Raw genomic sequence first — 13226 nt, 5'->3', positions numbered from 1 at the left:
GGACAAGGCCCCAAGGCTTGCTGAGCCATCCGCAGGGCCCCTGGGAAACCTGACCTCCACTGCTTTTCCGGAGAACGGGTGTTGGGGCAATAATTACAAACACAGCCTCCCGCCAATGTGGGAAATCCTCTCCACAAATGCAGAAAAGTACAAAACTGCTTAATTACTGGAGTAAGCACTCAGCTAACCTGCAGTGAGCATCCAAGGTGATCTGCCAGTGGGATGGCAAAGACAGAAAGGAATCTCACCCTTTCCTGCAGCCGAGCAGACACAACCCTTTACATGTGGGTTTTCAAGAAAAACCACAACTTGTCCTCAAACAAGAGAACTGGAATAGCAATATTTGTCATACTTAGTTTATCCTAAATTTGCCTGTCATCCGGGAGGGGGAGCCGTCTGTGCCTGCCTCCTGCCTTCATGCTGAGGAAAATGAAAACTGCTGTCTTTACGACAAGCAGGCACTTAGAGCAGAGCAGGTGTTCTCCTCCTTGATGCGCAGGGTTCAAAGAGGTGGCGCAGAGGCCCTTACCAAAGACATTCCTAGGCTGTAAGCCTGGCAAGGAGCTAACTTCTACTAATAGCTCTTAAAAAGATTTACATACTCTCAAAGGGACAGGGAAAGGATTTATAATCCCTAGTTTCCTCAAGGAAACTACAGGAGGGGAGGGCTTTTTCTCCCCCTGCTCTTTTGGAACCAAGGAAAGTTCCATTTTGTTTAGATTGTAGTTAGCCTCACACAGATGAGGTTCTGGCCTGCCTGTCCTTCTAGGATGAATGCAGGGGTCCTCCTGTAGCGTCTTCCTCCTCCAGATTTAGTGTAGGAGGAAGCAGCAGATGAGGAGCCTAAGCCAGGGTCTGCCCTCAAGAGGACTGCAGGGCTGGGGGGCAGGCTGCAGGTTGGTCTGAATGGAGGCAGTCTGCTGAGTGTTGAGAAGGCTGGTCAGGTGAGGGGCCAGTGGGCCTTGTATGTAGAAGTCTTCAGAAAGTCTCCAGTTTGGAGGTTGATGGATATTAACAGTGTTCACTGGTCACTGCTTTCTGGCCCCTCAAGGGAAGGCCCAGCTGCCCCTGCCTCTTTTTGTTGTTTAGTTGCTAAGTCGTGTCTGACTCTTTTGCGACCCCATAGACTATAGCCCGCCAGGCTCCTCTGTCCATGGGATTCTTCAGGCAAGAATACTGGAGTGGGTTGCCATGCCCTTCTCCAGGGGATCTTCCCGACCCAGGGATCGCACCTGCGTCCCTGCATTAGCAGCAGGGTTCTTTACAACTCAGCCACCAGGGAAGCCCCGCCTGTAGCCTCTTACTCTTCACATAACTCCATCAGTCTATTAGCAACATTTTGGCAACAATCCAAGGACCTTTCCTGGAGACCCCTCCCCCATGCTGCAGTAAACTTGAACCAGACTGTCCTTGGCCTGGGAACGCCTGTGGCCAGCTTTACTGAAGGACTCCTCTCCTTCAGCCTGCAGAAGAACTCCATCGGGCCAGTGGGAACCCAGCAGATGGCAGATGCCCTGAAGCAAAACAGGAGTCTGAAGGAGCTCATGTGAGAAATGCAGAAGGGCCAAACTGGTACCCTTCATGTCTGGCACAATGCCCAGCTTATCACAAATATTTGTGAGCATGGGGTGGGTAGATGGATGGATGGATGGATGAATGGGTGGGTGGATGAGTCAGTAAATGGATGGATGAATGGATGGATGGATGGATGGGTGGGTGAGCAGATGGATGAATGAATGATTGAATGAGTGGGTACTAGATAGCTGGCTTTGGACTCCAAAACCCTGAGCCAGGAAAATGGAGATCCAGATTCCCAGGAAGGAGTGAGCTCCAGCTCTCTCAGGCTCACCGTGACTGCCACCTTCATACAAAGATCACAAATGCCTCTCGCTGAAGGGTTGGCTCTGTCCCCATCAAGGAGTCGAGAAGGACACTGCTACCTTGATCTCTTACAAAGGCCACCTGCCAGCCGGCCTCAGGCAGAAGAAACTGTGTACTGGGCACCCTTGAGACCAGAGACAGCCCTTCCCTGGAGGGCTCCCAGACTCTGACCCCTCCTGGCCTCACCCCGCCTGGCTGCTCCACCCATGTCCCCTCTCTTGCAGGTTCTCCAGCAACAGCATTGGCGATGGAGGCGCCAAGGCCCTGGCGGAGGCCCTGATGGTGAACCAGGGCCTGAAGAGCCTGGAGTGAGTCCCCAGGGGGTGGCTGTGGGCAGAGGGTGACTCCCCGCCCGGGGTTCCCTGGCCAGCAGGGGGGCAGGTCCTGGTGGAGGGCTGTCAGTCAGAACCCACCAGCCTGCCAGCCGGGCACTCTGTGCTCCGAATGTCTCTCCCTCCAGCCCACCCGGCCAGCTGCCTCTCCCTGGACAATAGGTTGGTGTTGGTTCTGGAGTTCTCAGAGTGACAAGCGCCAAGTGCCCTTTAGAAGCTGGCCTAGGTGGCTGTGGAAGGGCTGGCTCTGGGGTCTGTGGGGGGGGGGGGTGGGGACACCTGGCTATGCCATGTTCTCTGGGGGCTGCAGACACACGTCCCCTCGGAAGCCGTGCAGAGCCGCCCAAATTGAGGCAATGTTTAAACTCTGGCACTGGCGGTGCTGGACCCACCTGCCCTTGGCTGGCAGGGGCTGGACTGATGGGCATGGGAGAGGAATGAGGAATGGGGAGGGCACGGGGCTGGCACAGGGCCCCCAGCCCCCTGCTGGCCTCAGTGCCATGACCCCGGCTGGACTCCCCCCGGGTCCTGAGGCAGCCACGCCCAGGGCACCCTGTCCTCTGTCTGCAGCCTGCAGAGCAACTCCATCAGTGACCCGGGAGTAGCAGCGCTGATGGGGGCCCTCTGCACCAACCAGACGCTCCTCAGCCTCAAGTAAGCCCCGCCCTTCCCTCCGTTCCTTGGCTGGGGGTCTGAAGGGACTCTGGGACGTGGAGGGAAAGGCTGGTGCTGAGAAGCCCCCACTCCCACCCCCACCCCGAGGGCCTCGGAGGGGAAGAGCCGTGGTTGGGCAGCTTGGCGCTGGAGCCCGGCCGCCTGCGCCCCCACTCATGGGGACAGGGGGAGGGGGGCAGCCTCAGCAGGCGGGTCTGCCACCTCCTTCCTGAGGGCAAGCCTGCAGACACCCAAGCATGCCAGCCTGCCCCTCCCCTCACACCTCTGAGGTCCTGGCGTCTTATCCTCTTCCTCTTGGACTGTCTGTCCTCCCGTGGACAGTCCCGGGACAAGGGAACACGTGGATGGCAAGCCTTGCGCGGGGGCTTCCTGGGGCAGGCTCTTCCTGCCTCCACCCAGGATCCACCTGGGGTTCCTGGCTTCTAAACAGCCTGAGCACCTGGATGCCGCGCCACCCGCCCCCCGACCCCACCAAAGTCTCCTCTGTCCATCAGCAGCTCAGGGTCATCTCTTTCCTCAGCCTTCGAGAAAATTCCATCAGCCCGGAGGGAGCCCAGGATCTGGCACGTGCTCTCCGCACCAACAGCACCCTGAAGAGTCTGGAGTACGTGAGGGGGCAGGCGGGGCTTCCTAAGGCTCTCTTATGCCACCGGGGGCCCTGCCCACACCGAGCTGGGAGCTGATGGGCGGACCCTTGGGAGAAGGACATGGTTGGGGGGTGGCCGGGAGGCCTGGTGGTGACCCTGACACAAGTCCCCCTCTGATGCCGCAAAGTACCCAAGGATGGAGTGAGTGGTGACAGTCGCCCTGCCCTGAGCCCGCACCCCTGCAACAATATAGGAGCAAGGCTGGGGGTGGGGGGGTCCCAGCACAGGGGCCAGGAGTGAGTGAGTCACCAGGCAGCTCTGCCACCTCCTGGCAGGTGACCAGGGATGGAGGCCCACCAAGCAGAGCCTGCCCCCTGCCCACCCCCAAGACATGTGGCAGGCGCGGCGCCAGGGAGCACATTCAAGTGCCCTGAGAGCCTGAGCCCGGCAATCCCAGCGGACAGGACACAGCCCTGGGGTGGGGCTGGGGATAGGGGAGTGGTCTGGATCCCCAGGGAGCAAGGATGGGGGCTGCACTGCTGGCTCCGGCTCACTTGCCCCCTCCCCTCTGCCCAGCCTGACAGCCAACCTACTCCACGACCAGGGCGCCCAGGCCATCGCAGAGGCAGTGAGAGAAAACCGCGCCCTCACGTCCCTTCAGTGAGTCCATGGCGCGCCCAGCTGGCCTGTCCTCCCAGAGCTGCAGGGCCCCACTCAAACCAGGGGAGGCAGGAGGCCAAGTCGAGCTCAGGGTCCCCGCCCCTGGCACGGCCTCAGCAGGTTGTGCCCGGCTCCCTGCTCTGCTTCCTGGCTGATCCATGCAGAGGCCAGTGGTGGGAGGTGGGCGCTGTGTCACATGCTCCACGCGGGGGCCCCTCCACTAGCCAGAGTGCATGCTGACCCCCTTGGACCAGCCTGGGGGAGGATTGCAGGACCTCTGCCCACCCTGGCCCGAAGCTCCCAGGACCTCCTGGCTCTGCCCTGGGCCACGTGGTCATGTGTGTGTGTGTCTGCCCAGCCTGCAGTGGAACTTCATCCAGGCCGGCGCTGCCAAGGCCCTGGGACAAGCACTACAGCTCAACACGAGCCTGACCAGCCTCGAGTAAGTGGGGCCTCCGAGGGGGTGGGAGGCGCAGAGTCAGTCACCCTGCTGCCCACCGGGTCTCCTGCCCTCGGCACACAGCCTCCTCGGCTCTAGGGCCAGACAGCATGTTTCCATCTGACTTGGTGTTGTGTGTTTATATATATATATATATATTTTTTTTTTTTTTTTAACAAAATAACAGCTTTGCTGAGATATAATCCATTCTTTAAGGTGTACAAATCACTGGTTTCTCGTATATTCGCAGAGCTGGGCAACCATCACTAAAATCAATTTTTGAACACTTCAGTCACCTCACGAAAAACCTCATGCTTATCAGCACTCACACCTCACTTCCTCCCCAGTCCCCCAGTCCTGACAAACATTACTCTACAGTCTCTATGGATTTGGTTATTCTGGACATTTCACAAAATTTAAGTCATAGAATATGTGACCTTTCTGACTCACGTCTGTCATTTAGTGTAATGGTGTCAAGGTCCATCCACACTGTAGCATGTATCAGGGCTTCATTCCTTTTTACGAGTGAGTAATACTCCACTGCATGGACAGACATGATGCTTACCCACTCACCCGCTGATGAACATTTGGGTTGCTTCCACTTCTGGACCATCACGAGTAACACTGCTGTGAACGTTCATACACAAGTTTCTGCATGTGGATATAAGCTTTTAGTTCTCTCTCGTGCACGCCTGGGAGCAGAACTGCTGAGTGAGGTGCACACTCTGTGTTTACCTTTGAGCTCCACCTGCTTTTCATGCTCCCACAGCTTCTGATATACCCCGTCCGGCAGGTCCTTCCGTTTGGCTCTGAACGTGCTCTTCCTCAGGGTCCTGTCCTGGGTCATCTTCCCCTGAATGATGTGTTTCTCAAAGCTCCTCCTCACCCGGGGCTCCAATCCCCTTCAAAGTCCTGGAGGTGCCCACATCTACAGCTCAGACCACTCTCTTGAGCTTCAGACCCCCGTGTCCACTGCCCACTCCACTTCCCCCGGGGTGGACCCGGTTTACCTCCCCCACAAGCCTGCTTCTTGGTTCCTCACCGTGTGAGGGGTTCTGGCCACCAACTGTGCAAGCTAGAAACATCACCGTCCTTCTCACCTCCCACCGCAGCCCATCTCCAAGTCCTGTCGCTTCTCCTCCCGACATTCCACCCAGCCCCCTCCACCCACACGGCCACTGTCCAGACCGCTAGCATCACTCACCTGCATCACTGCCGCGGCCTCCACATCCAGTCCCTCCTCTCACACTGCTGGCCAAAGCTCTCTCCCAAACGTCAATCTATCCCCGTCCTGAACAAGTTCAGCTGACTGCACAGTGCCTGCAGAGTGGAGTCCAGCCCTCAGTGTGGCTCCCATGGCCCTGAAGTCCTGCTTCCTCTGCACCCCTGGGGCCTCACTCCACACCTCAGAAACTTGACCCAATTTCTCTGGGTTCCTTGGATGTGCCAGGCCCGCCCCCATCTCTCACCTGCGGGCTTGGTCTAGACCTAGTTCTGCCAAGCAGCCTCTGTGACCACACTGGGGAGGGCACCTCACACTTGATGACTCTCATCTCACAGGTTCCCCCACCTGAGTTCCAGGAGGCCAGGATTGGGCTTGCTGGTCCCCAAGGCACTTAAATGTTTGCTAAGATTGTCAATGCAAATTGCTCCCTCAAACGTACCAATGTCCACTTGAACTAAACTCTTAGTCATTTTATTGCTCCAGGGCCTGACACTTTCCTCCAGTGTGGAAGGAAAAGAGAAAAAACAAAAAAAGCTGTAAAACACTGACCAGCAAGAATGGCTTGAGGACTGAGGGCTTTGATTTCCTGGATGGCTTTGAAAATCACACCAGTTTCTTTTGCACAGTATTTCCATGTGTCCATTTCTGTTTTGCCTAATGGTCTAGACTCATGCAGACTCCAGACCACTATGCACAGTCATTAGGCGGCCATGGGGCAGTGGCCACACAGGAGGTGCAATGATCCCCAGAGATCATCTACTATGGGCTGTGTGCTCTGATTTAAATCTAGAAGGTCCAAGCTCAGCACGTCCTGCCAGAGCATTGGCTCGGGTCCCGTGCACCCAGGGGTCAGGCTCTGCGTTCAGTTTACAGGAGAACGCCATCGGGGATGAAGGTGCCTCTGCCTTGGCCAGCGCGCTGAAGGTGAACACAGCCCTCACTGCTCTCTAGTAAGTCCTGACGTGCACAGCAGCCCAGGAAGCTGGCCCTTAGCCATCTTTCCACACTAAACATCCGTGTTTCCCAGGCAAGGCAGGTGGGTTTGATTTTCTTAATATTAGTGATTAGGACATCAGACATCTAAAAAATAAGAACTAGGGGTTCCGGGGGTGTCCCCCAAACTCTCCAGAACATCTGCACTTCCTGTGTCCAGATCTCTGCCTGGCATCAGTGTGGGCAGGAGATGCAGCATTCTCTGGACGCACCACAAACCAACAACTTTCAGCACTATTTCACCAGTTTCAGCCCTAGGTCAAGGGGGTGGTGGAGATGAAGGATGAATGTGGATGGAGCTGGGCTGGCGGGTATGAAGGCTGGAGGCTGCCCATCTGCAATGACTGTGTCTCCTTTTAGTCTCCAGGTGGCCTCCATTGGTGCTCCGGGGGCCCAGGCACTCGGGGAGGCCCTGGCTGTGAACAGAACCTTGGAGATTCTAGAGTAAGTATTCCAGTCTCTGGCTAGAGCCTCTTGCCCACAAAGTCAAGCTGTTGACTCAGAGTGATCATATATGGGAGGAGAACATGTCCGTGGAAACTCCGCAATCACTTCAATGCCTTCACAGAGATCAAGCAGCCCTGGCCTCTCCAGCTCCCTGTCACCCTCTTTTCCTGGGGGTCACTCATGGGTCCTCTTCTCCTTGGCCTTGCCCAGGCTGAACATGTCCCCAGGCCGTTTAGGGGCCCTGGGGAGGGGGCAGTGGCCACTGACCCAGCCTGTGAGAAGATTTGAGCTCCGGCCCAAGCTCTGTGGGGCTTGGGCATGTCTGGTCCTTGCTGCTCCTGCAGTGCTGGGGTTCTAAGCTCACGTGCACCTCTGGGTGGAGGGCTGCCTCTCTGGTCTCCGCCCCTTTTCTTTGGAATGAAAATGGAGGACGAGGGCTCCAACAGACCACCAGCTTGGGCTGGCCTCAGCCCTCCCCACGTCCTGCTCCCCAGAGCCAGTCCCTCTTCTGTGCCCAGGAGCAAGGGAGCAGCAACCTCACCCCCACGGTTGCTGAGTCCACGCTGCCTCCACCCAGGCACCCACGCTCACCGGAAGGGGTGCCGGGCTCCCCTCTCAGCTGTCACTGGACCTGAGATTGTGCCTCAGGGTTCCCGCCTTTCTTAACAGCTTAAGAGGAAACACCATCGAGGTGGCTGGAGCCAAAGCCCTGGCGAATGCGCTCAAGGTCAATTCCAGTCTCCGGAGACTCAAGTGAGTGGCTGCACAGACCTACCTGCGCCTCAGAGCAGCCAGCTTCTCTTCTGGACTCTCCCTGTAGCATACTGCTTGCTTTCTGCCATAGCTGCTCCCTTTTCAAAATACAAATAGCTGACACTATAGTCATTATTAGTCAGTATTGTGGATGGGTTTGTTCCCTTGCGCATTTTCAGTCATACGTCCTCTGCGGCACCTGCATGAGACGACCTCGCTGCTTGCAGACTTGGGTCTCGGGGTTAAATGCCACTTGGCTGTTGCTATGGCAGCTGTGGACCAATGAGGCCCAGACGGGTCCCTCCAAGGGAGTGCCGTTCTGCTTCCTGGGCATGTCCTTCTGTCCTGAAGGGCTCACTGTGGCATCTCCATCTCTTCTCTGCCTAGTCTTCAAGAGAATTCCTTGGGAATGGAGGGGGCGATATGCGTTGCCACTGCACTGTCTGGAAACCACGGGCTCCGGCACATCAAGTGAGTGGGGCTCAGTGGCACCTGCCCTTTCCCACCAGTTTGGTTCACCCTTAGAAGTGCTTCCAGGTCAGGCCCCGCCTCCCCTCTGAACCTCGAAGCCAGCTGATCCCAGTCCCCCAGTAGCTCCACAGGGATCTCCGTATACAAGAGGGCCATTTGGAGCCTCGTCCATGGGAGGGACAGTGGAAGCATGCAAGTTTCACCTGGGTTTAGCGTTTCAGGTAGTGACCACCTGCTCCTTACTGATGAGGCTCTTCAGGCCTCCAGCCAGTTTCTCAAGCCCTGTCCTGATCCTTCTCTTCCAGTCTCCAGGGAAACCACATTGGAGAGTCTGGTGCCAGGATGATCTCGGAGGCTATCAAGACAAATGCTCCCTTGTGCACTGTGGAAATGTGAGCAAAACAAGTTCCTGGTGGATCTGGTAGACACATAGCTGAAAACGTTCCAACAAAAGGACTATTTCTCAAGGGTGCCTTCCTGCAGTCTGGGAATGATGCTGACCCACAAGAGTGCTGGTCTTCTGCAAGGAGGCAGGGAAAGAAGCTGCCAGAGGAGGATACGAGCCCCTCTCCTGGTCCAGGGTCAGTCCGGGCAGGGGAGAGATGGACGCTCCGCTACAGCACAGAGAACAGATGGTCTTCTGCCAAGGGACTCAGGGACGGGACTCAGAGATCAGCAAGAAGCCAGTCAGTGCCTATTTATGTCCTGGGGTCTTTAATGTGCCCCTACCTTTTCTTATCATGACTTCCCTGGATAAAATCACCCTCACTCTGAAATGAACTGCCATCTTCAAGCCCATGAAGAGTGTCAATTTGGCATCACTGACAGTATGATCTTTAGAGTCATATGGAAAAATCAGGAAAAAATTTTGAAGAGAAAGGAAGGCTTTAATTATAGGATTCTGGAGCAAAGACAAAAAAAGTTCTCCAAGGTTTCTGTCATCTTTCACTCATTACAAAGTCTCTCAGAGATTATGTCCACTGTATGTCACTTGGAATCTGGCATGGTGGTTATCAATGGCATGTTAAATATCGATGTCTTCATACTTTCTGTATTAGGTTCCCCAAAGCACTTCTGCATCTACAGCTTCCCCATGAGAGCAAGACAGTCGAGCTTCCACATGGCATAAACTCCCTCAGATGCCTTTTAGTGTTTGAAGGAAAACTATTCCAAATGAACATCAGGGGTTCTTCAACTACATAACCAAGGAAAATGGTTATGGAAGTTATAATTATCATTTTAAAACCTGAACAGTAACTGTTGTTCCAAATGTTTCTTTAAAAATGAGTATTTGGGTGAGAAACATCATTGGATGATATAACCATGAATGAAATCCTACTAAGAAAGAAAATCATACAGTCTCTGAGTATTACCCCACAGAGAGGTATTTACAACGGTTCCATAAAAATGGAGACATTTTGGGGACTTCCTTGGCATTCCAGAGGTTAAGACTCCACGCTCCCAATACAGGGGGCATGGGTTAGATCTCTTGTCGAGGAAACTAAGGTTCCACAAGCTAAAAAAAAAAAATATGCTGGTATTTTTTTTTTTAGTGGAGACATTTTGCAAATGTCACCTTGTCAAAGTGATGAAACTCCACATCACTGATGATGGGAAAAATGGACACCCTGTGCCCTCAGTGTGATGGCTGAGGAGGACACATCACTGATGTACTATTCATGCCTGAATCTAATCATGAAGGAACAGTCAGACAAAATCCAAATTGAGGGGTAGTCTGGGAAAAACTAGCATGACCTCTTAAAAATAATCAACATCATGAAAAATACAAAAAGGCTGGGGCTGTTTTATTATTACAGTCTTAACAACTTAAGAGCTTTGATTGGATCCAAGACTAGAGGGGAAAGAATCAGCTATAAAATTATTTGGAAGGCAGGGAAATTTGGTCTGAAGTCTTAAATAATCTTCAACAGATTACTGGTTCTGAAAGGTATTTTTTCTGGGTATAGAATTCCAGGATGATAGTCTTTTCTTTCAGCACTTTCAAGAGGTGGCTGTATTGTCTCCTGGTTTGCACTGCTCTGGCTGAGTTGAGAACGTGACGGACAGCAGTCAAAGCAGTCAAACGCTGGAGACAGCGGTGCCGTGCAGGAAACTAGCGCTGGAGAAGCCCCAGGGATCTCAACACAAGCTAGCCAGAACTGGAAGGGGAGCCCCTCCCTCCTCCAGTCTCTCAAGCACCCTACTGACCATGCTGGAGAAGCCCCAGGGATCTCAACACAAGCTAGCCAGAGCTGGAAGGGGAGCCCCTCCCTCCTCCAGTCTCTCAAGCACCCTACTGACCATGCTGGAGAAGCCCCAGGGGTCTCAGCACAAGCCAGCCAGAGATGGAAAGGGAGCCCCTCCCTCCCCCAGTCTCTCAAGCACCCTACTGACCATGACTAACATGCTGCTGTTGTTCAGTCACCACGCTGTGTCCGATTCTTTGCGACCCCATAGACTGCTGCACGGCAGACCTCCCTGTTCCTCACCATCTCCCAGAGTTTGCCCAAGTTCGTGTCCATTGAATTGGTGATGCCCACCCAACCATCTCATCTTCTGTTGCCCCCTTATGCCCTCAAGCAGGGTTGACAAGCAACAGCTTCACTAGCATACAGCAGCCCAAAAGGTGAATTTGAAGCTGAGGCAATAGATGGATAACCAACACAATGGGACTTGGGGGGTGATTTTTGTATTCCATGTTGGACAAACATGCCCTGTGTCTTCAGGGTCAGCGATGTTTTCTTCTGCAGTGTCTAATCCGCTCTTGGTTTCCCTCTTGGTTTTTAAACCTCCAGCAGTTCTGAAAGTCTAGAGACTTTCCATCTTCCACATCTCACAGCCTGCTCACGCTTTCCTGTTGTCTGAGTATATGGAATACAGTCAGAATTGTCTGTCCTTTTCCACTAATTGACTGGCCTTTCTGAGTCATTTCTTGACTTTTCTTACACCTGGTAATTTTTGATACCAGACACTGAAAACTTTCTCTTGTTGGGGACTGATGATTTTTATATTTCTTAAAATAGTCTTGAGCTTCATTCTGGGACACAATTACCTAGAAACAGTTGGACACATCATCTGTGACTTGGGCAGGGTTCCCATGTTAAAGCCCATCAGAAGAAAGATCACATGAGGGAAACAAATATATTTTTTGTTTTTTAAAATAGAAGTCAGGTCAGATTCAGCTAAACCACAGCTGTAACATCCAAGAAGATGCAACTTGTGCTTAAAAGCCATGGCTTCCAAGTAGGTTCACGTGACTCCCAACACACTTACTCCCTAGTCAGCTTATCAAAGATGGGATAGCTCAAATTACTGGTGAATTAATTGAACACTGAATGTTTACCAAAAAAAAGAGTAATCTCTTATGTAAAATTTAGGGAAAGACAGAAAAAAAAGCAAAGACAGAAATAATTATCACATAGCCTCCTACAATTCACATGTCCAGTAATAATCAATGAACTTTTCTTGAAGAAGAATTTATATGTTATAGGTACAAATAATTATACTTTCAAATAAAAATAGTATAAAAATATGGTGTAAAGTACATTTATTGAGATAAAGAACTTCCCAAGTCTTCTGATTTTATAATTGAAAAGTAAATGAAAACTCCTCTGTGCTTGTTCTGTGTATTAACAAAACCAAAGCAAAGCAAAATCCACATACCTGTCACTTCTTGCGTCACAAAAGGGAAATTCTTCTAGTGCTATTCTATTAAATTCAATATGGTTTATTTTTTTAAGTCAGAAACATGAATATGTACCAACACTTTTCCCTTAATTTCCCCCTTCCTATGGAGGAACATCAGCCTTCTGAGAGAAAATGAAGTGTGCATGACCTGGAGCATCTCTCTGTTACCTGATCTTCAAGGAAGGCTGATTTTCATATGAATTAGCTACTTTCTTTCAGAAAACTTTAGTTAGTAAAATACATTTAAAGCTTGGTATTGTGAATGTGCAGAAGAAGGAAAATAAGACTACAGAGTGAATTAAAGCCTAGACTCAAAAAATGATACAACATGAATGTCCTGACTGCCCTGAAGTTCCTGAAATGAGTCCTGTGCCCAGTTTCAGCCCCAAGTCTGGGAAGGTCCCACTGACTTTCAGAGAAAAAGTGTGACAAACATAACAGCCAAAATTTACATGGTGTTGGCTGTTATTTCTCAAAAGTTTTTGCCCTATGGATGTGAATCACTAGGAATACATGCATTTCCCAAGTTTTAGGAGAGAGAAAAGGCCAAAAAAAAAAAAACTTCTCTGTGGGGCTGGCTCCGGTTCCTGTTTAAGCTTTGGAATGTGTGAGCAACACCCAGGAAACTAAACCAGAAACAGGCTTTGCTTCATTAACAAGTCCAGCTGGCTTATCCAACAAAAGCTTCTTTTCTTCTGCCTCCTCAATCTCCCCTTTCCCTACAAATCTGAGGGTTTTAATCTGCCTAGGTCCCTCAGCAAGAAGGTCAGAAGTCACTGTCACTCTCATCCAGGGGCTCAGGTTTCCGGCCTCTTCGACTGGGCTTAGCTGGTGAGAGTGCCACGCTCTCATCTTCCAGATCGTCGTCTTCTTCGTCATCCTCCATGTCAATCTCACTGTCCTCCAAGTCTTCCTGCAGAGGAGACAGTGAGTACAGCTGAGGGGTCCCTCTGGTTGCTGATGTCATGTCAGCAAAGACCCTACCTTGCTTTTTCACTAGCAGCTCAATAACCAGCAAAACCTATGTGAAGGGAGAGCTTGGAAGAGAAACAGTGAGACCGTGGGGCATAAGAACA

The 13226-nt window shown here is 52.2% G+C and overlaps 2 protein-coding genes across 17 annotated transcripts in view; one reads left to right on the top strand and one right to left on the bottom strand.

Moving 5' to 3' along the window:
* The window catches only part of NLRC3 (NLR family CARD domain containing 3), a 30644-nt gene extending 18649 nt beyond the window's left edge, over positions 1-11995 (top strand). The window contains exons 10-20 of one of the 7 annotated variants that reach the window (XM_020915341.2): positions 1463-1546; positions 2106-2189; positions 2784-2867; positions 3409-3492; positions 4052-4135; positions 4494-4577; positions 6666-6749; positions 7153-7236; positions 7909-7992; positions 8380-8463; positions 8769-11995. In XM_020915341.2, coding sequence (XP_020771000.2) covers positions 1463-1546; positions 2106-2189; positions 2784-2867; positions 3409-3492; positions 4052-4135; positions 4494-4577; positions 6666-6749; positions 7153-7236; positions 7909-7992; positions 8380-8463; positions 8769-8859 — 931 coding nt within the window. In that variant the 3' untranslated portion in view covers positions 8860-11995. The other 6 variants (XM_070460815.1, XM_070460816.1, XR_011485410.1 and 3 more) reach the window with 6 other exon arrangements.
* Positions 11994-13226, bottom strand: part of CLUAP1 (clusterin associated protein 1) — a 29668-nt gene continuing 28435 nt past the window's right edge. For all 10 annotated transcript variants that reach the window (XM_020915345.2, XM_020915342.2, XM_020915344.2 and 7 more), the window contains one exon: positions 11994-13063. In XM_020915345.2, the coding sequence (XP_020771004.1) occupies positions 12917-13063 (147 nt within the window). In that variant the 3' untranslated portion in view covers positions 11994-12916. The remainder of the gene's footprint in view (positions 13064-13226) is intronic.

This window comes from Odocoileus virginianus, chromosome 33 (assembly GCF_023699985.2).
Source record: "Odocoileus virginianus isolate 20LAN1187 ecotype Illinois chromosome 33, Ovbor_1.2, whole genome shotgun sequence".
Lineage (NCBI taxonomy): Eukaryota > Metazoa > Chordata > Mammalia > Artiodactyla > Cervidae > Odocoileus > Odocoileus virginianus.
Note: the sequence above shows the minus strand (reverse complement) of the source record. Positions and strands in the feature narration are given on the sequence as shown.